The sequence below is a fragment of the Suncus etruscus genome, chromosome 7 (genome assembly GCF_024139225.1).
Source record: "Suncus etruscus isolate mSunEtr1 chromosome 7, mSunEtr1.pri.cur, whole genome shotgun sequence".
Taxonomy (NCBI): Eukaryota; Metazoa; Chordata; class Mammalia; order Eulipotyphla; family Soricidae; genus Suncus; species Suncus etruscus.
The window spans coordinates 83,611,616-83,639,273 of record NC_064854.1 but is presented as its reverse complement, the minus strand read 5'-3'; the positions used below and the strand labels follow the sequence as shown (position 1 = coordinate 83,639,273).

Here is a 27,658-nt window from a genome sequence, read left to right as displayed (position 1 = left end):
AGATTAGGGTCCCAATCATGAACCCTTCTAAAAACATTTATACTAATTTAGAAAAGCCTTTGCTTTTTAGCAGCTGAGTTAGACAGACTTCTCTTCTCAAATTCTTTAACAAATTCACTTCTAGGAAACCAGGAAGTAGCTCAAATGCTAGAGCACATATGTGGCTCTCAATTCAATCTGTGGCACTACACAGACACTAATCCCACTCCAGACTGCCTCCCCTTGCTAGCACTCAGAAATGAGCACATCCCCTGACCTTGCAAGAAACTCCAACATTCACTTCCAAAGTAGGGGTAGTGTCCAAAATGAAAAAAGAATTAAAAGATTGCCATCTGTAACTACAAAGTCACGCAGAGAGAAATTTTCTCCATATTGTCAAATATAAACATTATACCCTAAACTTTCTGATTCTAGGCCATTGCCTTTTATAGTAACCATGTTACTAGCCCTTGATTATAAGTCAGATGATGACTACACAAAGGTAAATGATTTATTATGATTCTTTCTCAAATGATCATTATAGGGGCCAGAGAAATAGTACAGAAGGTAGGGTGTTTTCCTTGTGTGTAGTTAACCTAAGTTTGATCCTTAGTACCCCATATGATCCCCTGAGCACAGCCAGGAGTGATTCCTGAGTGCAAAGCCAGGAGTAACCCCTAAACACTGCTGGGGGTGGCCCAATAAAATCTTCCATTAATCCTGTAAGCACAGCCAGGAGTAATTCCTGAGTGCAGAGCCAGGAGTAACCCCTCAACACTACTGGGTTGGCCCAAAAAATCTTCCAGAAATTTTTGGTTCTTCTTTTGGCAATCTTTTAATGCTTTTTTCATTTTGGACACTACCCCTGCTTTGGAAGTGAATGTTGGAGTCTCTTGCAAGGTCAGGGGATGTGCTCATTCCTGAGTGCTAGCAAGGGGAGGAAGTCTGGAGTGGGATTAGTGTCTGTGTGGTGCCACAGATTGAATTAGAGCCACATATGTGCTCTAGCATTTGAGTTACATCCTGGTTTCCTAGAAGTGAATTTGTTAAAGAATTTGAGAAAAGAAGTCTGTCTAACTCAGCTGCTAAAAAGCAAAGGCTTTTCTAAATTTTTTTCTAAATTTTTGGTTCATCATATGGCTTACTAAGAGCCCCCAGCAGGTATAGAAAGTATCAGGTAAAATGTAGACCTCCATAGACAAAAAATGAGATAGAATGATATATTTAAATTAGAAAAAAGAAAAAAAAATCAAAAAAAAGGTTAGGCTACAGGGGTAACATAGGGCTTAAAGTACACACAGCTGAACCTGTTTCCCCATGGTCACTTGAGCACTGCTCAGAACAATCCCTGAGCAGAAAGCTGGGCAACCTACAGTTTTAGCCTCGAGTCCCCCTTCCAAATAAGGAAAAATTTTAAAGTAAGATAATGTATAACCGGGCCCGGAGAGATAGCACAGCGGCATTTGCCTTGCAAGCAGCCAATCCAGGACGAAAGGTGGTTGGTTCGAATCCCGGTGTCCCATATGGTCCCCCATGCCTGCCAGGAGCTATTTCTGAGCAGACAGCCAGGAGTTATCCCTGAGCAACACCGGGTGTGGCGCAAAAAAATGTATAACCAATTGCTAATTAGTATTGTACTGTAATAAATTAGTATGGATAGAAAGTTCAGTTCAATAGAACTAAAGCTCAATGAGAACGACATAATGGAAATTCTAGGTTGGATAATGAGTAGGCAACTCGACTTGCATGCAGTCAATCTGGGCTTAATCCCTGGCACTAAATATGGTCCCTCAAGCACCACCAGGAGTGTTCTTTGAGAGCAGTCAGGAGTTACCCCTAGCATTATCAGAAAACAAAAAACAAAACAGGGGCCAGAGCAGTGGCGCTAGAGGTAAGGCCTCTGCCTTGCAAGCGCTAGCCTTGGACTGACCGCGGTTTGATCCCCTGGTGCCCCATATGGTCCCCCCAAGCCAGGAGCGATTTCTGAGCACATAACCAGGAGTTACACCTCAGCATCAAATGAGTGTGGCCAAACAAATAAACAAACAAAAACAGATAAAGACCCTTATTGACACAATATTCTTACTTCACAGATGAGAACCAGAGATCATTCCTATTCCAACCAATAGGAATAGACTCTTATCTTCAGAAAATAGTATTATAAAAATGTATGAAGTAAGTCATTTTTATTTTGGTTTGGGCCACACCCGGTGATATTGCTCATATTAACACCTGCTGAGTGCTCAAAGACCATTCAGCTTCAGGAATCAAACATCTGAATCCTCCATTCAAAATATGTGTTCCAGTCTGTTGAGCACACACTCTCTATCTCTTTCTCTCCCTCTCTCTCTCTCTTTGTCTCCAGCTCAATATGAAATATATTAAGAGTCTATTAAAGATGTATTCAATACTCCCTTTCTCCTTTTATTTAAAAAAATATATAAATAAACTGTCAATCTTCAACTACCTATAAAAAGCAGCTGATCTCCAAAGATGTGCTTTCTTCAAACTATGAGTCAACTTGACAAGTTAGGGCTCATAGGATGTGTGTCTCCACTTCAAAGGTGAGTCCTATTACAAACACTACAAAGACTCTTTCTATTAAGGTTTCAACTTTCAAGGAACAGTGAATCAGGCTCTTACTCATTGTGCGGAATGCTTGTTTCCCTGGAAGAAATCAGAAATTAGTATTTTCCACTGGGACTGTGCATTTCCTTAGAATTATGGAACAGTAATATTTTTCTAACATCAAACAGACAGGAAACAAACCTAGACAGGAAAGCCAGGGGTATCCATCAAACATCCTTAGTGAAGAGAATCAATAGTGAAGTAATGTTGATCACAGGATGACAGATCAGTGTGGTCAGAAAGGCCACAGAATTCTGCAAAGAAAACACTAGAAGAGTGATCCTGACATTAATACACACACTCACACTTACCCCACAAGTAGAAAAATAGAATAGCAGGTAAAACTTCAATTCAAGAAGATCCTATAAAATGAAATAGAGGAATTTTCTTCTCATGAGCAGTCGGGGATGGGGGTAGGAGGAGAACTAAAGTTTTTCTGTTCAGAAAAAACAGCAACAAATCCCAGATGCGGACTTAACCAGAAATAACTTAAGCCCAAGCAATTTTAAGTCAGAACAGAATTATACTCACCAAGATACATCACATGGCTGCCCTATCCTCTGGGCCTTCACACTGAGCCCGGACTTGTGATCTACAACAATTAGGTAAACACACATCTATGGGATATTTGGTACATATTCGGGCTTCTGCAATTCTTTAATCAGAGATTGGCAGAGTGTGGTCACGCATATTCCAGACCCCATTTAGGCACTAGATACCATAATATCACAACACATCTTGCTATAGGTATTTCTCCTATTTTGCATGTGAAAGAACTAATGGTAGAATTCCACAAGGCCATATTAGTTATTAAAGAAAGCCATAATGTGACCTTAATTCTGCCTGCCTCTAAAACCTATATCACCTTATTATCATGCACAAAATATGGCACCTGTCCTAACATGGCTTAATAATCTAGATGAGAGATCAATATAACCAACATAACAAAAGGGCCAAAGTTGGGCCAGAGCAGTGGAGCAAGCGGTAAGGCATTTGCCTTGCCTGTGCTAGCCTAGGACTGACCACAGTTTGATCCCCCAGTATCCCATATGGTCCCCCAAGCTAAGGGTGATTTCTGAGCATGTAGCCAGGAGTAACCCCTGAGCATCACCAGGTGTGCCCCCCCCAAAAAAAAAGAAAAGAAAGAAAGAAAGAAAGAAAGAAAGAAAGAAAGAAAGAAAGAAAGAAAGAAAGAAAGAAAGAAAGAAAGAAAGAAAGAAAGAGGGCCGGGCGGTGGCGCTAAAGGTAAGGTGCCTGCCTTGCCTGCGCTAACCTTGGACGGACCACGGTTCGATCCCCTGGTGTCCCATATGGTCCCCCAAGCCAGGAGCAACTTCTGAGCACATAGCCAGGAGTAATCCCTGAGCGTTACCGGGTGTGGCCCAAAAACGAAAGAAAGAAAGAAAGAAAGAAAGAAAGAAAGAAAGAAAGAAAGAAAGAAAGAAAGAAAGAAAGAAAGAAAGAAAGAAAGAAAGAAAGAAAGAAAGAAAGAAAGAAAGAAAGAAAGAAAGAAAGAAAGAGGGCCCAGAGAGATAGCACAGCGGCCTTTGCCTTGCAAGCAGCTGATCCAGGACTAAAGGTGGTTGGTTCGAATCCCGGTGTCCCATATGGTCCCCTGTGCCTGCCAGGAGCTATTTCTGAGCAAACAGTCAGGAGTAACCCCTGAGCACTGCCGGGTGTGGCCCAAAAACCAAAAAAAACAAAAACAAAAAAAGCAAGAAAGCAAGAAAGAAAGCAAGAAAGAAAGCAAGAAAGAAAGCAAGAAAGAAAGCAAGAAAGAAAGCAAGAAAGAAAGCAAGAAAGCAAGAAAGAAAGAAAGAAAGAAAGAAAGAAAGAAAGAAAGAAAGAAAGAAAGAAAGAAAGAAAGAAAGAAAGAAAGAAAGAAAGAAAGAAAGAAAGAAAGAAAGAAAGAAAGAAAGAAAGGAGAAAGAAAAAGAGGGGCCGGAGAGGTGGCGCTAGAGGTAAGGTGTCTGCCTTGCAAGTGCTAGCCATGGTTTGATCCCCCAGCGTCCCATATGGTCCCTCCAAGCCAGGGGCAATTTCTGAGCGCTTAGCCAGGAGTAACCCCTGAGCATCAAATGGGTGTGCCCCCCAAAAAAAATCAAAAGAAAGAAGAAAGAAAGAAAGAAAGAAAGAAAGAAAGAAAGAAAGAAAGAAAGAAAGAAAGAAAGAAAGAAAGAAAGAAAGAAAGAAAGAAAGAAAGAAAGAAAGAAAGAAAGAAAGAAAGAAAGAAAGAAAGAAAGAAAGAAAGAAAGAAAGGAGAAAGAAAAAGAGGGGCCGGAGAGGTGGCGCTAGAGGTAAGGTGTCTGCCTTGCAAGTGCTAGCCATGGTTTGATCCCCCAGCGTCCCATATGGTCCCTCCAAGCCAGGGGCAATTTCTGAGCGCTTAGCCAGGAGTAACCCCTGAGCATCAAATGGGTGTGCCCCCCAAAAAAAATCAAAAGAAAGAAAGAAAGAAAGAAAGAAAGAAAGAAAGAAAGAAAGAAAGAAAGAAAGAAAGAAAGAAAGAAAGAAAGAAAGAAAGAAAGAAAGAAAGAAAGAAAGAAAGAAAGAAAGAAAAAAGAAAGAACGAACATGAAAAAAGTTGGGTATAGACACTTCCTCAGCAGACTGGTGAGACTTGCACAGAACAATGATGAGAAGGAAAGGGACCTCTAGGGATAGTGATAGCAACAGTAACATTGCAGTGGGGTTGATCCTGGCTCCCTTAGCAGGATAGCAAGAAGACCAACTACAGATCATACTAAGATGAACTGAAAGCACGTTTTCAATAAAATGGTGTGGAGGAATACCTTATTATGAAAGGCCTTGGAAAATTGGCAAATATTTCAGACTTCAGATAAAAGAATGGAGAGGAACTAAAGGTTGAGATGAAGAGAAAGAAGAGGAAGTAAAAGAAGAGAGATGGAGCAGTGATGACTGCTAAAGATGTTAAAAGGGGAGGATCTCAATCAACCACTCATTCACTCATTCAGCAAACATCATTCTAGTGTGGAAGGCTAAGAGCCTTTCTAGCTTGTAGAGAGGAAGGATAGGTTTCAGACTAGGATATTGAGAGAGAGTCCTAGAGAAATCACATTTCAGTGCTGGAGTAACAGGATATAGGTTAAGATTCTTGCCTGCATTTGGCCACCAGCAGTTCATTGCATTGAATGGCATTGCACCTAGCCCCTGAGTACCTCTAGAAGAGATCCCTGAACACAGAACTGATGTCTGCCTTGAGCACCTCCAGGTATAGCCCCCAACCCCCACACACTTCCATATAAAGAAATCACATTTCAAAGGTCTGAATGATGCTTTTATGAAGGATAAAGTAAATCTAAAATTTCAACACTGAAGTGATTTCTGTTACTAAAAACATCAAAAGCCAATTTTAGAAAGTGAAACAACAACAAAAAAGAAAGTGAAACAACAAAGAATGAAAAATAATGTGTAATAAAATAAGAACTTGTGTGAGGTTGAACATAAAGAAACAAAACCCATGGGGCCGGAGAGATAGCAAGGAGGTAGGGTGTTTGCCTTGCATGCAGGACAGTGGTTCAAATCCCAGCATCCCATATGGTCCCCCGAGGCTGCCAGGAGCGATTTCTGAGCGTTAGAGCCAGGAGTAACCCCTGAGCGCTGCTGGATGTGACCCCCTCCCCCCAAAGAAAGAAAACCCAGCAATTTGTTGTCATTCACTCATAGACAGTAAGAAATTTCAGTGAGAAAAAGACATTTTTTTGGTGATAGGAACGCTAATTTTCCTTGGCAAGGGTGACAGACTTCACAACAGGTTCCATCCACCTTCAAACACAACCATCATCTAAAACTACAAAACTACAAAACTACACCAGTCTCACTAAGTCAGTCCTGCCTAAGCAGAAGGAGGAGACACTTAGAGAAAAAAAAAAAAAGTGTCAAAGATCACTGTAAAGGGCTGGGCCTCAGGGAAGAGGAAGTAGTACAGGATTATAATTTTCCAATTAAAAAATCCCAGCACTGGGGACAGAAAGATAGCACAGAGGGTTAGGTGCTTGCCTTGCATGAGGCCAGCCTGAATTTGACTCCCAGGACCCCCCATATGGTTCTGAGATCACAGGAGTGATCCCAGAGTGTAGAGTCTGGAATAAGCCCAAAGCACCTCTGACGTGGGGGGAAAAAATCATAGCACTATCTTCTCTCCACACCCACAAATACAGGTCCTTAAATAATAGGAAAGCAAGGAAAGCTCCTTGAGCAAATTGCAGCTCTTTGTTCTGAAACTATTTCCTGATGTGCATATTTCTGCATGAATTAAATCCTAGCACACTTAGCATATGGTTGAGACACAAATTCTTCTTAATAATCTCTATGATGACTACACAAAATCGGGCTCATTTAAATTTCATATTCAGCAGTAGTACAATTCACCATTGGGCACCTCCAGGGAAAACCCACTCACAGGAAAATGTGAGAAATGAAAGCTGTAACTATCCAACTTCTATTGCTACCAACCAGTGCCCCTTACAGAACTCTAGCACCACCGCACCCCGCCCACAAAATTCTGGGTGGCATTTCCTCCAGCACAGTTCAGCTTCAGCATGAGGCTATATTTATTTAGTTGTGAGTGATAGGAAAAACACTCTCGCCTGCAGACTTACTTACCCTGCTAAGTAAAAAGTCTTCCGTAGTAGCACCAAAGTCAAAGTTTAAAGATGCATTCCCTAAATAGACAGTTGTTCTGGGGAAAAAAATTCTTACATCCTTCACTTAACATCTGCTTGGACCCGAAGGAAATCCCGTATAAAATGGTTGCACAGAAATGTGTGCGGATTCTTATTCAGACCCCCGGTGAGCCAGCCAAAGGCCTAGTCAGAAACATTCTCGGGGCAAGTCCTTTACATCCCATTAACAGGCAGTTCAGAACGGGTGAGGCTCTTCCCCCCACTTCAAGGCGTAAAGGTAAACACCCATCAAAATCGTCCAGACTCGGCGGAAACGAGTTTTCAAGCCCAGAGGAAGAGAGCCACAAGACCAAAGAAAGGAAAGAAATCTCAGGAGATGCTCCGTCCCCAGCCGAGCCCCTCGCGGTTCCCAGCAGACCCGGGTCCCTCCGCAGCCTCGGTCCGTAGCCCCAAGTGACAAGTCTCCCAACAGAAGCCCCTATATTCCACTTACTGGCGCCGCGAACACAGGCGGGGGCCCGCTGCTGCGACTGGGGTGGAGCAGTACGTTCAAGAACTGGGGCGATCCTTGCTAGGACAGGCCGAGGAGTCCGTAAAGGGACGCCCGGTAGGTCCGGCGAGTCGCAAGGGCCATGCGGCGCATGGCACAGCAGCAGGAAGCCGGCCTCTTCTCCAGCCACAGGCAGGAAAACAAACAAAAGGCAGGGGACGCCCAGCCCCGTTTCCTGGGAAAAGTTCCCCTGCAGCTCCCCTCTGTGGCCCAGCGCGTCCCTGCACCGCATCTGGGCCGCCGAAAAGACTGGAGCAGTTGCACTTAGCTCTGATCCACCAGGGTCCTGACAAGTGACCACCCAATCAACTCCAAAGGCCCCTAGGGCCTTATTATTGCATCAGATATCAAGATTTCAGCATGGAGGCACGGTATGAAAACATTTTGTTCAAGGTAATCACGGTGAAACATTTTTCCAAATGAAAATTAAACGACAGCTGAATTCGGGTTGCATGACATTGGATAAAAGCAGCACACATTCCAAAGTGATCAGATGGTAAATGAGTTATAATATTCTAGCACAATAAAAGTATTTCAAAGCACAGCCACTACCTTATATTATTCATTTGTAGGTTAACACCCTTATTTAGAAATACTACTTTGTTATCCAAAGCAAAGCAAAGCCACAGGACAGGCTGTATGCATGTTCACTTGTGTTTGACCTGGCTACTGTGTCATAAATTATGTTGTAGACATTGCCTTAAAACATTCAACTACCCTCCTTCTCACCATTTCTATTCTATATAATACTGGAAGTATTTGCCTTAGAAATAGGTAAGAAAAAGATATCAAAGGCATCCAGATAGAAAAGGAAAAAGTTAAGCTCTCACTGTTTGCAGATGACATAATACTATAGTTAGAAAACCCTAATGCATCTATCTAAAAGCTTCTAGAAACAATAATTCATATAGCAAAATAGCAGGCTACAAAATTAACACGCAAAAATCAATGGTCTTCCAGTACAACAATAATGATAGAGAAGAAATGGACATAAAAAACACAATCCTATACAAAAAAAACCTACATAACACTGCTTCAAGAAATAAAAGAGGACACAAGAAAATGGAGACGCATACTCTACTCATGGATTGGCATTTTAACATCATTAAAATGGCAATATTCCCCACAGCATTGTACAAATTTAATGCAATCCCTCTAAAGATACCCATGACATTCTTCAAAGAAGGAATCAAACACTCCTGAAATTTATTTTGATAAATAAACACCAACAAAAAGCTAAAGCAATCCTTAGGAAAAAGAGGATGAGAGGCATCATTTTCCTCAACTTTAAATTGTACTTCAAAGCAATAGTCATTAAGACCCTCAGATCAGTGGAATAGACTTGAGTATTCAGAGAATGTTCCCCAGACATACAAGCAATTAATTTTTTGTTTGTTTTGTTTTGTTTGGGGGTCATACCTGTTGACACTCAGGGGTTACTCCTGGCTCTGCTCAGAAATCACTCCTGGGGCCGGAGAGATAGCATGGAGGTAAGGCGTTTGCCTTTCATGCAGAAGATCAGTTAGTTCGAATCCCGGCATCCTATTTGGTTCCCTGAGCTTACCAGGAGCAATTTCTGAGCATAGAACCAGGAGTAACCCCTGAGCACTGCCGTGTGTGACCCCCCCCCCAAAAAAAAAAAAAAACCAAACAAACAAAAAAGGAAATAGCTCCTGGCTTGGAGGACCATACAGGATGCTCGGGATCGAAATGAGGTCCATCCTGGCTCAGGTACGTGCAAGGCAAACACCCTACTGCTGCGCTATTGCTCCGGCCCAAACAAGCAATTAATTTTTTATAAAGGTGCAATACATGCAAATGGAGCAAGGGAAACCTCTTCAACAAGTGGTATTGGGACAACTGGTCAGTCACATGCAAAAAAGTGAAATCAGACCTCCATCTAACCTTATGCACAAAGGTCAAATCCAAATGGATTGCAGACCTTGCTATCAGACCCAGAACCATAAGGTTTATACTCCATGACACTGAGACTAACGGCATCTTCAAGGAGAAAACAGCACTCTCCAAATAAGTAGAAGCGGAAATAAACAGATGGGACTATATTCACCTGAGAAGCTTCTGCACCTCAAAGGAAATAGTGCCTAGGATACAAAGGCCACCCACAGAATGGGAGAAACTACTCACCCAATACCCAACAGATAATATATACAAGGTACTGATAGATCTTAACAAGAAAAAACCATCCCCATCAAAATAAATGTAAAGAAGAAATGAACAGATAATTCCTCAAAGAAGAAATACAAATGGCCAAAAGACACATGAAAAAAGGCTCCACATTACTAATAATTAGGGAGCTGTAAATGAAGACAACAATGAGGTCTCATCTCATACCACAGAAACTTGCACATATCACACACACACACAAACCCAAAAACAACAACAAAATAAAACCTCAAGAACAATCAGTGTTGGCAGGGATGTGGAGAGAAAGGACACTCATTGACTGCTGGTGGGAATGCTATCTACTCTAGCCCTTATGGAAAACAAAGGGAGATTCTTCAAAAAACTAGAAATTGAGCACCCTTATGATCCAGCTATACAGCTCCTAAGGATATATGCTAGGAACACAAAAACACAATATAATAATGCCTTCTGCACACCTATAGTCATTGCAGCACTATTTCTTTCTTTTTTTTCTTTTTTGTAACTTAAACCCAACCACTAACATGTTTGTAATCTTGGTGCTGAAATAAAGATATTTAAAAGAAAAAAATTCATCTAAGGACTGGCTCTGACATCTTGTTAAAAAAAAAAAAACAGTATCTGGAAACAACCCAGATGCCCAACAACAGATGAGTAACTAAAGAAACCGTGGTACATTTACAAAATGGAATACTATGCAGCAGTTGTAAAAATGAAATCATGAAATTTTCCTATACATGGATGGATATGGAAACTATTATATGAGTGAAATAATTCAGAGAGAGACACAGAATAGTCTCACTCATTTTTACATTTTAAGAAAATAAAGACATTATTGTAATAATACCCAGAGACAATAGAGATGAGGGATGAAATGACCAGCCCATGATATAAACCTTACCATAAAGAGTGGTGAGTCCAGTTAGAGAAATAATTACATTGACAACTATCATGGCAATGACGGTGAGTGAGAGAAATGTAATGTCCGTCTCAAATACAGGCAGGGGTTGGGGGAGGAGAGAATTGGGGGGCATTGGTATTTTTTTAATGTACATAATTGCCTTGAGTCAATGGATCTCAGATTTTAGTTTATGTGACACACACAGACATATTTAGGGGTTACTCCTAGCTCTGTACTCAGGAATTACTCCTAGAATAAGTATAGGAGTAAATCTAGTAATTATAGGGATCATATGGGGTGTCAGGGATGGAACTTATTTGCAAAGACCTTACCCTCTGTACTTTCATTCCAGCCCCACACAACAGTGTTTTTTTTTTCTTGTGGGGGAAGGTCACACCCGGCAGTGCTCAGGGGTTATTCCTGGCTCCAGGCTCAGAAATTGCTCTGCCCTTACAAATAATAACCTTTTACTAAGCTTTATCATTTTTGCTAGAATAATGAAAAGTATTGGGGCTAATTGACCTTGATATCTTAAATTAGTATTCAACTACATTAATGAAATACAGTAGCTCTGAAAATATTTCAATCTCTCATTATTCATTTTTTAATATAATTTTAATTTTGATCATAGTGGTTTACATGTTGTTGACAATAATATTTTAGTTAAATATTTACATAACATCTGGGGGGGGTTCCCATTACCAAATTTTCCTCCCTACACCTCCGTTTTTGTCCTTTCTCCCGTATCCTCTTCCCTCACCCAAAGGGCTGCTAGATTGTGTGGTCCCCTATGTACCTATCCTACTGCATAGTAGTCTTGCATCTGATTGGTCTAGGTGCCTCCCTAATTTCCCCCTCATTATTCATTTTTTAATTATTTTGTATTCGAGTCACTTTTACACTTCCTTGGGTAGTAAGTCCTTACATCTAATATTTCCTTTTGATTTAAGTTTTGAAATTTAATTTTATATGGGTAATTAGGAAGAAAATTACTCCTAGTAGATTTAGTCCTAGAGTCTCCTTAAATTTTTTTAAACTTCCTTAAACATTAGGATTATTTATATAAAGTTGCTAAAATAGGGTGCAAACAAAAAACATCCAAAGGGCAGATTTTAATACCAAATGACAACATATACACTTTGTTGTGTATGTAAATATTTTATGGGATTATTATGTTACTGACCCTACCCTGATCGGTGATTGTGCCCTACCCTAGGGTGTGACCTGGCATTCTGCCCCCACCCTAGGGTGGTACCTGATTCTGCTTCCACCATTGGGTGGTACCTGATTCTGGGGATAAAAACAAGGGTCTGTGGAAGGCGAGGGGTGATTGGCTGGAACCGAGGCTGAGACTTTGGACTTCAGTCTTGTCCACCGAATAAAGCTAATATTTCAACAAGACTGACTCTCTGCGAGTTGTTTACCAGTCATTTCACCTCAGAACCTTCGGGTGGACAGGGTGGCAGACGTGTGCTCTGAGCTGGAGGGTAAAGACCTCATCCTCCATTCCTCCATCAGTCAACCTGTTCAGGGGCTGACTTGCAACACACTTCATTATTATAGTTCACGTTGTTTCCCTTCTCGTACAGCCTTTTTTCTCTGCCGAAGAAGTACTGCACATATTAGGGTCTCAGAAAAATATTGATTTCAATCCTGGGAACTTGTTTGTATCAAGGAATTCATGATCATTATCCTAGGCATTTAATAAAAACTAGAAACAGCATACATGTTTTTAAGAGGTCATCATGTATTTATTGTATGGATGCATGATTTTACAGAACATGTAAAGTTCCGCATTAAAATGACTGCAAAGGCGGAAAATAATAAACTACAGATAAACTGTGGGGGAGAATAAGGTGTTCGTCTTTAAGAGGTGGGGCCGGGGCCTAGGGTCAAGTTCCAGACGTCAGCGCACCTGACAGCGAACTACAAAGCCCAGAGTGCCTCGCGGGCGCGAAACTCAGGTTTTAAGACCTTCCTTAGTGCGTCTCCCACTTTGTATGATGGGATCTGTAGTGAAATCTTTGCTTTGCGTGAGTCGACAGATACCGAACTTAACCCTTTCCGGCTGATCTCCGCAGCACTTTTCCGTTCTGTCTGCATCTTTGCCTTTAAAGTTTATTCCTTGTAACTGTAGTAAACTTTCGCAGTTACCCTGCATTTCTGGCGCTGGACTTTTGCCAGAGTCGCCGAGATAACGGTCCCGACTGCTAAGTGCCAGGTTTTTAAGGCCCCAACCCTCCTCTCGAGGTAGAAACGTCTTTTGGGGCGGAGCGAACGTACAGCGGCAGGACGTTAGCCTTGCGCGAGGCCTACCCGGGTTCCATCCCCTTAAGGCATCCCTAACGTCTCGGGAGCACCAGTCAGATTGATCCTTTAAGTGCAGAGGCAGGGAGGAGCCCCGGCCACAGCCGGTGCGACCCACAAAGAGCGAACAGAAAGCCAGAGCCAGAGACGTTTCTGGAGGAGCCCCGGCGACAGCGAGCCCTAGCGGCTGAGGTCGGCGTCAGGAGCCATGGCGGCCTAGCTTGGGCCTCGCGCATGCGCGGGACGGCAGCAGCGGTCGGCGACGCAGGTCTCCGCAGCCGCCGAGGAGCTCCGCGGCGCCAGGCTCTAGGCTCTAGGCCCGCCCCGGCTGGGCTGTGCGCGGAGACCTTGGCCTCGGCCGACCGCGGGCCCGCTCCGCTCCGCGAGTGCTTGACCTCCGACGCCGCGCGTCCCGACCTGGACCCCCGCCCCGCGACGATGGCTGCCGTACGCCGGGCCCGCAGTTACTGCCGCTGCCTGGTGCGCTTCTCCGACCGAGAACTCTGCTAAGCCGCGCTGCAGCCGACGGGCGGGAGCAGACACCGAGCAGCCGAGGAGGCAGCCGCGGGGAGCCGCGCCGAGGAGCCGCGGAGGCCGCCAGCATGGTAACCCGGGGAGGGGCGCGGAGGGGGAGGGTCGAGGCTGCGAGGTGCGGGCAGCTGCGCTACTGGGAGCTGCTCCGGGAGCGGAGACCGGCGGGACCGGAGCTGCGACAGGAGGGGAGGGGATGGAGGGGAGGGGTCTCCCGAAGCGCAGCTCCTCGCCCGGCGTGGAGAGGGGTCTGGGGGATGCTGTCTGCTCCGACCTCTCCCCGCCAACCCCCAGCCCACGTCCCCTTCCGTAGGCGAGATGCAAACCTTTGCGGGCCCGCGGGAGGGGTGCCCCCAGGGCATCTGCTCCTACCTTCTGAGGACGGGGCACCCATCTTGCCCCGCTAGGGGTTTGTCCAGCGCTGTGAGCCTGGGAGGAGGTGCGAGGTCACTGCGGGGAAATCGGGGTGGGGGTGGCGTTTCAGCAAACAAGCAGAACTTGTTGAATGCGCCCCAACTGGAAGCCGGAGCCTTCGGAGGGCTTTTCTGTCGACCCGGAGGCCCGCATTTCAGGCGCACCTGCACCATCTGGCGCCGGTGCCTGGACGAGCCTGCTTGGCGGGTTGACGGTGGACCTGGCGTGCGTGGACCCGTGGGGTGTCACTTGACAGCATTGTCTTGTCCTGCAGTCCAATGAAGAGCCTAGGCGTTTGGTAAAGGTTTGACAGCGCCTGTGCTGGAGAAGTAGTTTGCCCAGCTAAGCGCTTTCTTGAACGCTACAGAACCGCCCATCTGAGAAAGTAGTGTCGAAGCAATCCAGGGAGAAATGGGCAAACTCGTGTGCTCCTAGTAGACATGCACATAGGTCTTGAAATATTATTTAATAAGTGATATTTTTTAAATAAGGGCAAAGCACTCATTGTTCTATATACCCATACACTCTCAAGTTATTCTCTGGCCAGGAATGATGAGTACTTAACTCTTCATATTCCTTCCTTCCTTCCTTCCTTCCTTCCTTTCTTCCTTCCTTCCTTCCTTCCTTCCTTCCTTCCTTCCTTCCTTCCTTCCTTCCTTCCTTCCTTAACTATTCATATTCCTTCCTTCCTTGCCGGGATTCGAACCACCATCCTTCCGCATGCAAGACAAACGCCTTACCTCTATGCTATCTCTCCGGCCCCGCTTTAATATTTCTTCATTGCAATGTAAAAAAGGAGTGAAAATGATCAAGACATGAGCTACTCAAGAGAAAGATGTTTGGGCCCGGAGAGATAGCACAGCAGCGTTTAACTTGCAGCTGATCCTGGACCAAAGGTGGTTGGTTCGAATCCCGGTGTCCCATATGGACCCCTGTGCCTGCCAGGAGCTATTTCTGAGCAGACAGCCAGGAGTAACCCCTGAGCACCGCCGGGTGTGGCCCCCCCCCCCAAAAAAAGAGAAAGATGTTTATTTAAGTCAGACTGAATTATAAAAAATAAAGTGAAAACTCAATGGGTGACAACTAACTCGGTTTTATTTCAAGTGGTATTTGAGTTGATGTTTTCAATTTTCTCAAATTTCTTGTCTTTGTCATTATACTGTCAGGATCAAAATAATAAAACAATAGATTATACATGAGGTCCTGGAGAAGATAAATGCTATCTGTATAGATAAACTTTTTCCTCATCCATTCAATGGACATGAAAGAGCCTCGTGGCATTTTAATTCAATTTATTTTAGAGCCATTTTTTTAAACATAGAGCTAAAACTTGCTACAATATTACTTAACCAAATTTGTTAAAGTAATATTAGTATACTGTTAAAATGTCAAGATGAAAAATACCTCACAGGTCACTAAAGTCATTAGTCTAGGTAGACAAGCCTTTTACCACAAATTAAGTGGTATATTTGGTCCTAGGTTGTAAAGATGACAGTTGTAATCTTGTTCCCAGTACACAGACTATAGTAAGAGAAAAAAAAAATTGCCTCATACAAGTTTGGAAATGCTATGGTTTATAATATTATTAGGAAATAATCCTGAAATCTTGAAGAATGAAGTAGCAAGTCAGAAGAAGAAGCTGATAGTGATGGAGAAAACTAAAAGCATCAACCACTAAGTACTGGATGGGTGGGAACTAGGAAAGCTATTGGAAGACCCCAGGGAATTCATTTTTTCTTCCTTTAACCTTGCTTCGAATTTACTGTAATAAAGGAAGAGAAAAAGATGCTTCTCAGTATGTTCTCTAATTCAAGTCCTTTAAAGTCCTTTATATGTGTTTTCCTGTAACTGATGCTCTTAGAAAAGCGCTCAATTTAAAGCAGATGCAAATATGTGTGTGAATGTGCAGTCACCCAGAATTATGGACAATTCATCCAGAACTGTAACATTTCTTAAGTATTTTATCATTAATTTTGAGTTTACAGTGTGGACAAGCACTGGACCTTAACTATAAGTTAAGGAAACTGTTTCTTGAGCCTGGTTGCCAGAGATAAGATAGAAATGTAGCTTAATTTATGTTGTATTGTAAATTTCCTCAAGATGTCTGATGTGTTCAAATACAAACAATTTTGCCTAGGAACAAATTACAATTTATAATCAAACTGTGCAGTTACAATGTTCCACCTTTGGAGTACAATTAAATAACATTTGTTTTTATTTCTAACTTAGTTTTATGATCATTTTCCAGATTGTCACTTTTCTTTATAAGACTAGAACACGTTACATATTGAGCAAGTCCCATTTGTTAATAGGTCTTAGCTAACACAGTATGGAGCATTTTATTTTCATTAGAAGGTGAGATTCGGGGCCTGGAGAGATAGCACAGCGGTGTTTGCCTTGCAAGCAGCCGATCCAGGACCAAAGGTGGTTGGTTCGAATCCCGGTGTCCTATATGGTCCCCCGTGCCTGCCAGGAGCTATTTCTGAGCAGACAGCCAGGAGTAACTCCTGAGCATCGCCGGGTGTGGCCCAAAAACAAAAAAAAAATAAATAAATAAATAAAAATTTAAAAAAAAAAAGGTGAGATTCCACTTAATTTAGCATGCATTGTTGAAAGTAAAGGATAAAATGGAAAATATCTGGCTGCAGATGTCCCAAGCCACCCAGTAATTCCAGTCCAGCTTTATTCTGCTTTGTCAATGCAATATATTAAAATCTGGATTTATAAAAATGGGATTCTATGTAAAAAAACATCCACTATTACATATTTCCTGATTAATGAGCTTTACTAGTATAATACACAGTTGTATAAAAGAAGGACTATCTATATATGGACTGTATATCTTTATATATTGATCTATGGGGGAAAAGCCCTATTTGCTAAACTATGCCACAATTAAATGTTATTTTGTGACATCAGGTTCTTCACCATTTAAGTATTTACCAGTGAAACTGCTTATTTTGCAATATCAAAGACTTAATGTATTACCTCAGGACAATGTTGGAGGTTTTTTGATACTTTGATGGTAGTAGTACAGTAACTATACATCAAAAGGAGAAACATTATTTTAAAACAGTATTTTAAACCTGTTACCACCATAATTAAAATATTAACCTGATTGGGATAATTAAATTTACTGATAAAGAAGGTAATCATGAGAAATAGATATTTCACTGTGTCAGCAGCGAGTAAGAGATGTGGATCAAAAGGAAAACTGCTTGCATATTATTTTCTTTTTTGTTGTTGTTGTTGTTGTTGTTTGTTTGTTGGCCATACCCAGTGGTGCTCAGGGTTTTTTCCTGGCTCTGTACTCAGAAATTAGTCTTGACAATGCTCAGGGAACCATATGGGATGTATGGGATTAAACCCAGGCCAACCACATGCAATATTCATGTATTTGGATTTTCCCTACCACAGGCAGAAGCTGAGGAACATTGTCACTCAGATGCTGTCAGAGCAGGAGATGATAAAGAAAATGAAAGCTCCACTGAGACAGATCTTCAGGTATTTTAATTATCCTTCCAAGTATTTTTTTTTTATTTAAATACCTTGATTACATACATGATTGTGTTTGGGTTTAAGTCATAAAAGGAACACCACCCATCACCAGTGCAACATTCCCATCACCCAAGTCCCAAATCTCCCTCCTCCCTACCCAACCCCCGCCTGTACCCTAAACAGGCTCTACATTTCCCTCATACATTCTCAATATTAGGACAGTTCAAAATGTAGTTATTTCTCTAACTAAACTCATCACTCTTTGTGGTGAGCTTCCTGAGGTGAGCTGGAACTTCCAGCTCTTTTCTCTTTTGTGTCTGAAATTTATTATTGCAAGAATGTCTTTCATTTTTCTTAAAACCCATAGATGAGTGAGACCATTCTGCGTTTTTCTCTCTCTCTCTGACTTATTTCACTCAGCATAATAGATTCTGTGTACATCCATGTATAGGAAAATTTCATGACTTCATCCCTCCTGACAGCTGCATAATATTCCATTGTGTATATGTACCACAGTTTCTTTAGCCATTCGTCTGTTGAAGGGCATCTTGGTTGTTTCCAGAGTCTTGCTATGGTAAATAGTGCTGCAATGAATATAGGTGTAAGGAAGGGATTTTTGTATTGTATTTTTGTGTTCTTAGGGTATATTCCTAGGAGTGGTATAGCTGGATCGTATGGGAGCTCGATTTCCAGTTTTTGGAGGAATCTCCATATGGCTTTCCATAAAGGTTGAACTAGACGGCATTCCCACCAGCAGTGGATAAGGGTTCCTTTCTCTCCACATCCCCGCCAGCACTGTTTGTTCTCATTCTTTGTGATGTGTGCCATTCTCTGTGGTGTGAGGTGGTATCTCATTGTTGTTTTGATTTGCATCTCTCTGATGATTAGTGATGTGGAGCATTTCTTCATGTGTCTTTTGGCCATTTGTATTTCTTCTTTGTCAAAGTGTCTGTTCATTTCTTCTCCCCATTTTTTGATGGGATTAGATGTTTTTTTCTTGTAAATTTCTGTCAGTGCCTTGTATATTTTGGAGATTAGCCCTTTGTCTGATGGGTATTGGGTGAATAGATTCTCCCACTCAGTGGGTGGCTCTTGAATCCTGGGCACTATTTCCTTTGAGGTGCAGAAGCTTCTCAACTTAATATATTCCCATCTGTTAATCTCTGTTTTCACTTGCTTGGAGAGTGCAGTTTCCTCCTTGAAGATGCCTGAAGTCTCAATGTCCTGGAGAGTTTTGCCTATGTGTTGTTCTATATATCTTATGGTTTGGGGTCGGATATCGAGGTCTTTAATCCACTAGGATTTTACCTTCGTACATGATGTTAGCTGGGGGTCTAAGTTCAATTTTTTGCAAGTGGCTAGCCAGTTGTGCCAACACCACTTGTTGAAGAGGCTTTCCTTGCTCCATTTAGGATTTCCTGCTCCTTTATCAAAAATTAGGTGATTGTATGTCTGGGGAACATTTTCTGAGTATTCAAGCCTATTCCACTGATCTGAGGGTCTGTCCTTATTCCAATACCATGCTGTTTTGATAACTATTGCTTTGTAGTAAAGTTTAAAGTTGGGGAAAGTAATTCCTCCCATATTCTTTTTCCCAATGATTGCTTTAGCTATTCTAGGGTGTTTATTGTTCCAAACAAATTTCAAAAGTGCCTGATCTACCTCTTTGAAGAATGTCATAGGTATCTTTAGAGGGATAGCGTTGAATCTGTATAACGCCTTGGGGAGTATTGCCATTTTGATGATGTTAATCCTGCCAATCCATGAGCAGGGTATGTGTTTCCATTTCCGCGTGTCCTCTCTTATTTCTTGGAGCAGAGTTTTATAGTTTTCTTTGTATAGGTCTTTCACATTTTTAGTCAAGTTGATTCCAAGATATTTGAGTTTGTGTGGCACTATTGTGAATGGGGTTGTTTTCTTAATGTCTATTTCTTCCTTATTACTATTGGTGTATAGAAAGGCCATTGATTTTTGTGTGTTAATTTTGTAGCCTGCCACCTTGCTATATGAGTCTATTGTTTCTAGAAGCTTTTTGGTAGAGTCTTTAGGGTTTTCTAAGTAGAGCATCATGTCATCTGCAAACAGTGAGAGCTTGACTTCTTCCTTTCCTATCTGGATTCCCTTGATATCTTTTTCTTGCCTAATCGCTATAGCAAGTACTTCCAGTGCTATGTTGAATAGGAGTGGTGAGAGAGGACAGCCTTGTCTTGTGCCAGAATTTAGAGGGAAGGCTTTTAGTTTTTCTCCATTGAGGATAATATTTGCCACTGGCTTGTGGTAGATGGCCTTAACTATATTGAGAATGGTTCCTTCCATTCCCATCTTGCTGAGAGTTTTGATCAAGAATGGGTGTTGGACCTTGTCAAATGCTTTCTCTGCATCTATTGATATAATCATGTGGTTTTTATTTTTCTTGTTGTTGATGTTGTGTATTATGTTGATAGATTTACGGATGTTAAACCATCCTTGCATTCCTGGGATGAAACCTACTTGATCGTAGTGGATGATCTTCTTAATGAGGTATTGAATCCTATTTGCCAGGATTTTGTTGAGGATCTTTGCATCTGCATTCATCAGCGATATTGGTCTGTAATTTTCTTTTTTCGTAGCATCTCTGTCTGGTTTAGGTATCAAGGTGATGTTGGCTTCATAAAAGCTATTTGGGAGTGTTTCCACTTGTTCAATTTCATGAAAGAGTCTTGCCAGGATTGGTAGTAGTTCCTCTTGGAAAGTTTGAAAGAATTCATTAGTGAATCCATCTGGGCCTGGGCTTTTGTTTTTGGGCAGACTTTTGATTACCATTTTTATTTCATCAATGGTGATGGGGGTGTTTAGATATGCTACATCCTCTTCTTTCAACCGTGGAAGATTATAAGAGTCCAAGAATTTATCCATTTCTTCCAGGTTCTCATTTTTAGTGGCATAGAGTTTTTCAAAGTAGTTTCTGATTACCCTTTGAATCTCTGTCATATCAGTAGAGATCTCTCCTTTTTCATTCCTAATACGAGTTATCAAGTTCCTCTCTCTCTCTTTCTTTGTTAGGTTTGCCAGTGGTCTATCAATCTTGTTTATTTTTTCAAAGAACCAACTTCTGCTTTCGTTGATCTTTCGGATTGTTTTTTGGGTTTCCACTTCGTTGATTTCTGCTCTCAGCTTTGTTATTTCCTTCTGTCTTCCTATTTTTGGGTCCTTTTGTTGAGTACTTTCTAGTTCTATTAGCTGTGTCATTAAGCTACTCAGGTAAGCTCCTTCTTCCTTCCTGATGTGTGCTTGTAAAGCTATAAATTTTCCTCTCAGTACTGCTTTTGCTGTGTCCCATAAGTTCTGATAGTTTGTGTCTTTATTGTCATTTGTTTCCAGGAACCTTTTGATTTCCTTCTTGATTTCGTCTCAGACCCACTGGTTATTGAGTATGAGGCTGTTTAACTTCCAGGTGTTAAAGTTTTTCTTCTGAGTCCCTTTGGAATTCACAAATAATTTCAGAGCCTTGTGGTCAGCGAAGGTAGTCTGCAAAATTTCTATCCTCTTGATATTATGGAGGTATGTTTTATGTGCCAGCATGTAGTCTATCCTGGAGAATGTCCCATGTACATTGGAGAAGAATGTGTATCCAGGTTTCTGGGGATGGAGTGTCCTATATATATCCACTAGGCCTCTTTCTTCCATTTCTCTCCTCAGGTCTAGTATATTCTTGTTGGGTTTCAGTCTGGTTGAGCTATCCAGTGTTGACAAAGCAGTGTTGAGGTCCCCCACAATTATTGTGTTGTTATTGATATTGTTTTTCAGATTTGTCAACAGTTGTTTTAAATATTTTGCTGGCCCCTCATTCGGTGCATATATGTTTAGGAGAGTTATTTCTTCCTGCTCTACATACCCCTTGATTAATATAAAATATCCATCTTTGTCCCTTACAACCTTCCTGAGTATAAAGTTTGCATTATCTGATATTAGTATGGCCACTCCAGCTTTTTTATGGGTGTTGTTTGCTTGGATAACTTTTCTCCAGCCTTTTATTTTGAGTCTATGTTTGTTCTGACTATTCAGGTGCGTTTCTTGTAGGCAGCAGAAGGTTGGATTGAGTTTTTTGATCCATTTAGCCACTCTGTGTCTCTTAACTGGTGCATTTAGTCCATTGACGTTGAGAGAAAGAATTGTCCTGGGATTTAATGCCATCTTTATATCGAAATTTGGTGTGTCTTTTGGTCAGTCTTGTCTTAGATTAGGTCTTTCAGTTTTTCTCTTAAGACTGGTTTTGAGTCTGTAAAGTTTCTGAGCTGTTTTTTGTCTGTGAAACCATGTATTCTTCCGTCAAACCGGAAAGTGAGTTTTGCTGGGTACAGTATTCTAGGTGAAGCATTCATTTCATTCAGTCTTGTCACAATATCCCACCACTGCTTTCTGGCATTTAGTGTTTCTGGTGACAGGTCTGCTGTAAATCTCAAGGATGCTTGCTTGAATGTAATTTCCCCTTTTGATCTTGCTGTTTTCAGAATTCTGTCTCTATCTGTGGGATTTGTCATTGTGACTAGGATGTGTCTTGGGGTGGTTTTTCTTGGGTCTCTTTTGGTTGGTACTCTTCGAGCATGCAGGATTTGATCACATATATTCTTTAGCTCTGGGAGTTTCTCTTTAATGATGTTCTTGACCGTTGATTCTTCCTGGAAATTTTCTTCCTGGGTCTCTGGGACTCCAATGATTCTTAAGTTGTTTCTGTTGATCTTATCATAGACCTCTATTTTCATCTGTTCCCATTCTTTGACTAATTTTTCCATTGTCTGTTCATTTGTTTTAAGTTTTTTTTCCAATCTCTCCTGTTGTATGGAATTGTTATGTATCTCATCTTCCACAGCACCAAGTCTATTCTCAGCTTCTGATACCCTGTCCCAGGGCTTATCCATTTTGTCATTCACTTCCTTTACTGATTTTTTCAGGCCTGTTATTTGACATGTTATTTCAGTTTGGAGTTTTGTGATTTCTGTCTTCATATTTTCTTGATTTTTATTAGTGTTCTGTTCTATTCTATTCATGGTTTCTTTGAGTTCTTTGAGTATATTCCATATTGCTACTCTAAAGTCCTTATCTGAGAGATTGATTAGTTGGTTGGTCGTTAACTGGTCATCAGAATTGTCATCTTCATTCTCTATGTCTGATGCTGGCCTGCGTTGTTTCCCCATTGTCACACTTGTATTGTGGCTTTTTCTACGTGTTGTGGTGGTATTCATTGGTTATATGATGCAGGCAACACACTTCTCTGGCTCCGCCCTTTCTGGATGGACCGACTTGCCTCCAAGGTAGGGGAGTCCTCCGTGGATGAAGCCTCACACAGGATCAAATCTTAGGCCCAAGCACGCAGCAGAGAAGACAGTCTGGAGAGAAATTCTTGCTTCTGTGATCCAGTACAGTTCTTAGTGTGGTTTTTTTCTTCTTGTGATGGTGTTCTTTTTTTAGAAAGAGCGCACGGCTGCGTAGCGAAGTGGAGCTAAGTGCCTTCTGGAGCCTCTTTTCAGCCCACTCTCAGGAGGTTTACGCAACAGGATAGCAGAGAGACACACACAGGCAGCACTCACAGTTTTTCACAGTCGGGCCCCACTGGTCAGGCGTAGTTTTCACTCGCTCGCTGGGCAGCTTCAGAATGCTGTATTTTTGGGGTTCACTTCCCAGGACTCTGAGGAGAGTCACTGGCTCGCTGGGTAGCTTCCGAATGTAGTTTCTTTGGGGTTCGCTTCCCAGGGCTCTGAGGAGACCTTCCAGAGTTCAGGAAAGACAGAGAAGGGTAGGACAGGGCTCCCTTTCGGTGCTCAGTTTCCTCAGAAGAAGCACAGCCAGGTGGAGACTCTGCAGGTAGAGCAATCAGCACTCTGCCTGGAGACCCCCACATCCAGCCATTTCTTACTCACTCACTGGCTCGCTGGGTAGCTCCCGAATGTAGTTTCTTTGGGGTTCGCTTCCCAGGGCTCTGAGGAGAGCTTCCAGAGTTCAGGAAAGACAGAGAAGAGTAGGACAGGGCTCCCTTCAGGTGCTCAGTTTCTGGTTCGCTGGGTAGCTTCCAAATGTAGTTTCTTTGGGGTTCGCTTCCCAGGGCTCTGAGGAGAGCTTCCAGAGTTCAGGAAAGACAGAGAAGGGTAGGACAGGGCTCCCTTTCGGTGCTCAGTTCCTCAGAAGAAGCACAGCCCAGTGGAGATTCTGCAGGTAGAGCAATCAGCACTCTGCCTGGAAACCCCCACCTGCAGCCATTTCTCACTCACTCCAAGTATTAACTGAAATGTTACAAGAATTTGTATGTTCCTAATTATATGAATTGTTTTCATACCAATATTAATAGAATAGTTTTCTGTAACAAATAAAACAGTTTCTGCTTTGTCAATCAGTATCATTTAAAGGATTCAAAACTCTTCAATTAAAGATTGATAGGCTGCAACCTCTTTTTTTTTTTTTTTGGTTTTGGGGTTACACCCAGCAGTGCTCAGGGGTTGTTCCTGGCTCTATGCTCAGAACTCGCTCCTGGCTGGCTCAGGGGACCATATGAGATGCCAGGATTTGAACCACCAACCTTCTGCATGCAAGGCAAACACCTTACCTCCATGCTATCTCTCCAGCCCCGAAGGAGAGTGACTTTTTTTTTTTTTTTTGTCTTTTTTCCTTTGTTTGTTTAGGAGTCATACCGGGTGGCACTCAGGGGTTCCTCCTGGTCCTGCACTCAGAAGTGGCTCCTGACAGGCTCAGGGAACCATAGGGGCCGTTGAGATTCAAACCCTGTTTAGGTCCACCGCAGACAAGACAGGTGCCTTACCCTTTAGACCAGGGGTCTCAAACTCAATTTACCTGGGGGCTGCAGGAGGCAAAGTTGGGGTGATCCTTGAGTGCAAATTCAGTAGTAAGCCTTGAACATTGGGGAGTGTGATCCAAACAGTTAAAACAAAACAAAACAAAAAATGATTCCTCTAAGGCAGGGCCACAAAATGTTGTATGGAGGGCCGTTGGTGGCCCATGGGCGCAAGTTTAAGACCCCTGCTTTAGACAATTTCCACTGGGTCAACCTCTTAAGTCTTTAAAATTCATATTATAAAAGACATAGTATGAGAAAAAACTACCACAAACAAGCAGAGGCTGATATTCTGGATATATAATAGTCTTCTAAATTAGTAAAAGTACCATAAGAAAAAAGGTTATGTTTGACCTCTGATGGGGAAAAAAATATATTTTTTGGTTTAAGATCCCTTAACCATTGAAGGAATAATTAGCATCATTCATAATTCTGAAAAGCAAATTTATATCAGGGTTTGTTTGGGTTTTTTTGCCCTCTTTTTGTGGGGGAGTCACACCCTGTGATGCTCAGGGGTTACTCCTGGCTATGTGCTCAGAAATCGCTCCTGACTCGGGGGGACCATATGGGACGCCTGGGGATCAAACCAAGGTTCGTCCTAGATCAGCCTCATGCAAGGCAAATGTCCTACCGCTGTGCTGTTACTCCGGCCCTTATATCAGTTCTTTAAAAAACAAGAATAGGGCCAGAACAGTGGCACAAGCGGTAGGGCATTTGCCTTGCATGCGTGGACCGCGGTTTGATCCCTGGCATCCCATATGGACCCCCAAACCAGCCACGATTTCTGAGCGCATAGCCAGGAGTACCCTTGAACGTCATTGGGTGTGGCCCAAAAAACAAAAAACGAAAAAACAAAAAACCCAATAATAGTGAATATTCTAGCCAGACTTTGAGAACACTCGTGCATTTTACATACAAGTGTCAGTTACAACTTTTGGGTGGAGTGCAAACTAACAGTTGGATGAAAATAAAGACAAATTTCCTCTGATCAAGGTATTCCACTTTCAGGATATTCTCAGTAATGGGGGTGGGTTTCAACAGTGTTCTATTATAGCAGTTTTGTGGTAGAATGGAATGCAAGCTAAAGATTGATTACTTGCAGTAAGTAATAATGTAATAAGTAATAATATACATTGAATACATGACAGCCAATTATTGACAATGGATGGTGCAATCTGTATGGAGTTTGAGACTATAATTCCACCAGCTTCATCTGGAGTCACCCCCAAATATCCCATTCATCTCTTGGGAGACTCAAACACAAATCAGTAAAATAGTTTTTTTTTTGTTGGGGTCTACACCCGTTTGATGCTCAGGGGTTACTCCTGGCTAAGTGCTCAGAAATTGCCCCTGGCTTGGGGGGACCATATGGGACGCCAGGGGATTGAACCGTGGTCCTTCCTTGGCTAGCGCTTGCAAGGCAGACACCTTACCTCTAGCGCCACCTCACTGGCCCCCAGTAAAATAGTTTAATCTCAGTTGCTTAACAGAGAGTGGCTATAGCATAATTGTAAAGCACATATTCACAAAAATTTTGTTGGACAGTGCTGGACTAGAACTTCATTGATTTTATTGCATTAAAAAAAATAGGCAGGGACCAGAGCAATGGTGCAGGGATAGGGCATTTGCCTTGCATGCAGCTGACCCAGAACAGACCGCAGTTCTATTCTCTGGCGTTCCATATGTTCCTCCAAGCCAGGTGTGATTTCTGAGCGCATGGCCAGGAGTAACCTCTGAGCGTTACTGGGTGTTGGCCCCCCCAAAAAAGAAGGCAGTTTCTGCTGGTATTTCTATACTGTTGCCCTGCTCTCTGTAGCTGGTTTAGCTCTTTATATATTTACTTTTACTTCCACTTCCAATAGGCTTCATTATTATTTGTCTTTTATTTTTTCATTATGTGTTTATTATTGTTACAGTTTTTTTTTTTCAAAATAGTATCTTTGTTTATATGAAATTCGTCAAAAAACTGGAAATTGAGCTCCCATTTGATCCAGCTATACCACTCCTAGGAATATACCCTAGGGACACAAAAATCCAATCCAAAATTCTTTCCTTACACCTATATTCATTGCAGCACTTTTTACAATAGCCAGATCTGGAAATAACCAAGATGTCCTTCAACAGATGAATGGCTAAAGAAACTGTGGTACATATACACAATGGAATATTATGTAGCTGTCAGGAGAGATGAAGTCATGAAATTTTCCTATACATAGATATACATACATAGGGAGAGAGAGACACACAGAATAGTCTCACTTATCTATGGGTTTTAAGAAAAATGAAAGACATTGAAATAATTCCCAGAGGTGAGGGCTGAAAGAACCAGCTCAAGATATGAAGCTCACCACAAAGAGTGATGAGTGCAGTTACAGAAATAACTATGCTGAGAATTATCCTAACAATGTCACAGTGAGTGAGAGATGTAGAGGACCTGCCTCGAATGCAGGTGGGGGATGGGAGGGGAAAGATGGGGGCATTGGTGATGGGAAGGTTGCATGGGTGAAGGGGGTTGTTCTTGTTATGATTGAAACCCATCTACAATTGTGTTTATAATCATGGTGTTTAAATAAAGAAATTATTTAATTAAAAAATAAAAATAAAAGAAATAATATCTTTGTTTAAGCACCTTGATTACAAACATGTTTGTAGTTGGGTTTCAGTTGTAAAACAGAACACCCCATTTCACCAGTGCCCACCACCAATGCCCCCTATTTCCTTCCTCCCCTTGCCCCTGCCTGTATTTGAGACAGGCATTCTACTTCTCTCACTCATTAACATTGTCATGATAGTTGTTAGTGTAGATATTTCTATAACTACTCTCACTACTCTTTGTGGTGAGCTCCATATCATGGGCTGGTCCTTCCAGACTTCATCTCTTGTCTCTGGGTATTATTACAATAATGTCTTTTATTTTTCTTAAATCCCACAGATGAGTGAGACTATTCTGTGTCTGTCTCTCTCCCTCTGACTTATTTCACTCAGCATAATAGTTTCCATGTCTATCCATGTATAGGAAAAGCTCATGACTTCTTTTTTTCCTGACAGCTGTATGCATAGTATTCCATTGTGTAAATGTACCACAGTTTCTTTAGCCACTCATCTCTTGTTAGGCATCTGGGTTGTTTCCAGATTCCAGCTATTGTATATAGGTGTGCAGAAGGCATTTTTGTGTTGTTTTTGTGTTCCTAGGGTATATCCCTAGAAATGGTATAACT

The 27,658-nt window shown here is 42.0% G+C and overlaps 2 protein-coding genes across 4 annotated transcripts in view; one reads left to right on the top strand and one right to left on the bottom strand.

Moving 5' to 3' along the window:
- Positions 1 to 7,960, bottom strand: part of CILK1 (ciliogenesis associated kinase 1) — a 66,772-nt gene extending 58,812 nt beyond the window's left edge. The window contains exon 1 of the mRNA XM_049777014.1: positions 7,747 to 7,960. The gene's annotated coding sequence lies outside the window, so the exon portion shown is untranslated. The remainder of the gene's footprint in view (positions 1 to 7,746) is intronic.
- The window catches only part of FBXO9 (F-box protein 9), a 505,156-nt gene that overhangs the window by 423,766 nt on the left and 53,732 nt on the right, over positions 1 to 27,658 (top strand). Inside the window, exons 2-3 of one of the 3 annotated variants that reach the window (XM_049776909.1) lie at positions 13,595 to 13,779; positions 17,537 to 17,623. In XM_049776909.1, coding sequence (XP_049632866.1) covers positions 13,777 to 13,779; positions 17,537 to 17,623 — 90 coding nt within the window. In that variant the 5' untranslated portion in view covers positions 13,595 to 13,776. Of the gene's footprint in view, positions 1 to 13,567; positions 13,780 to 17,536; positions 17,624 to 27,658 lie in introns of those variants that run through there. The other 2 variants (XM_049776908.1, XM_049776907.1) reach the window with 2 other exon arrangements.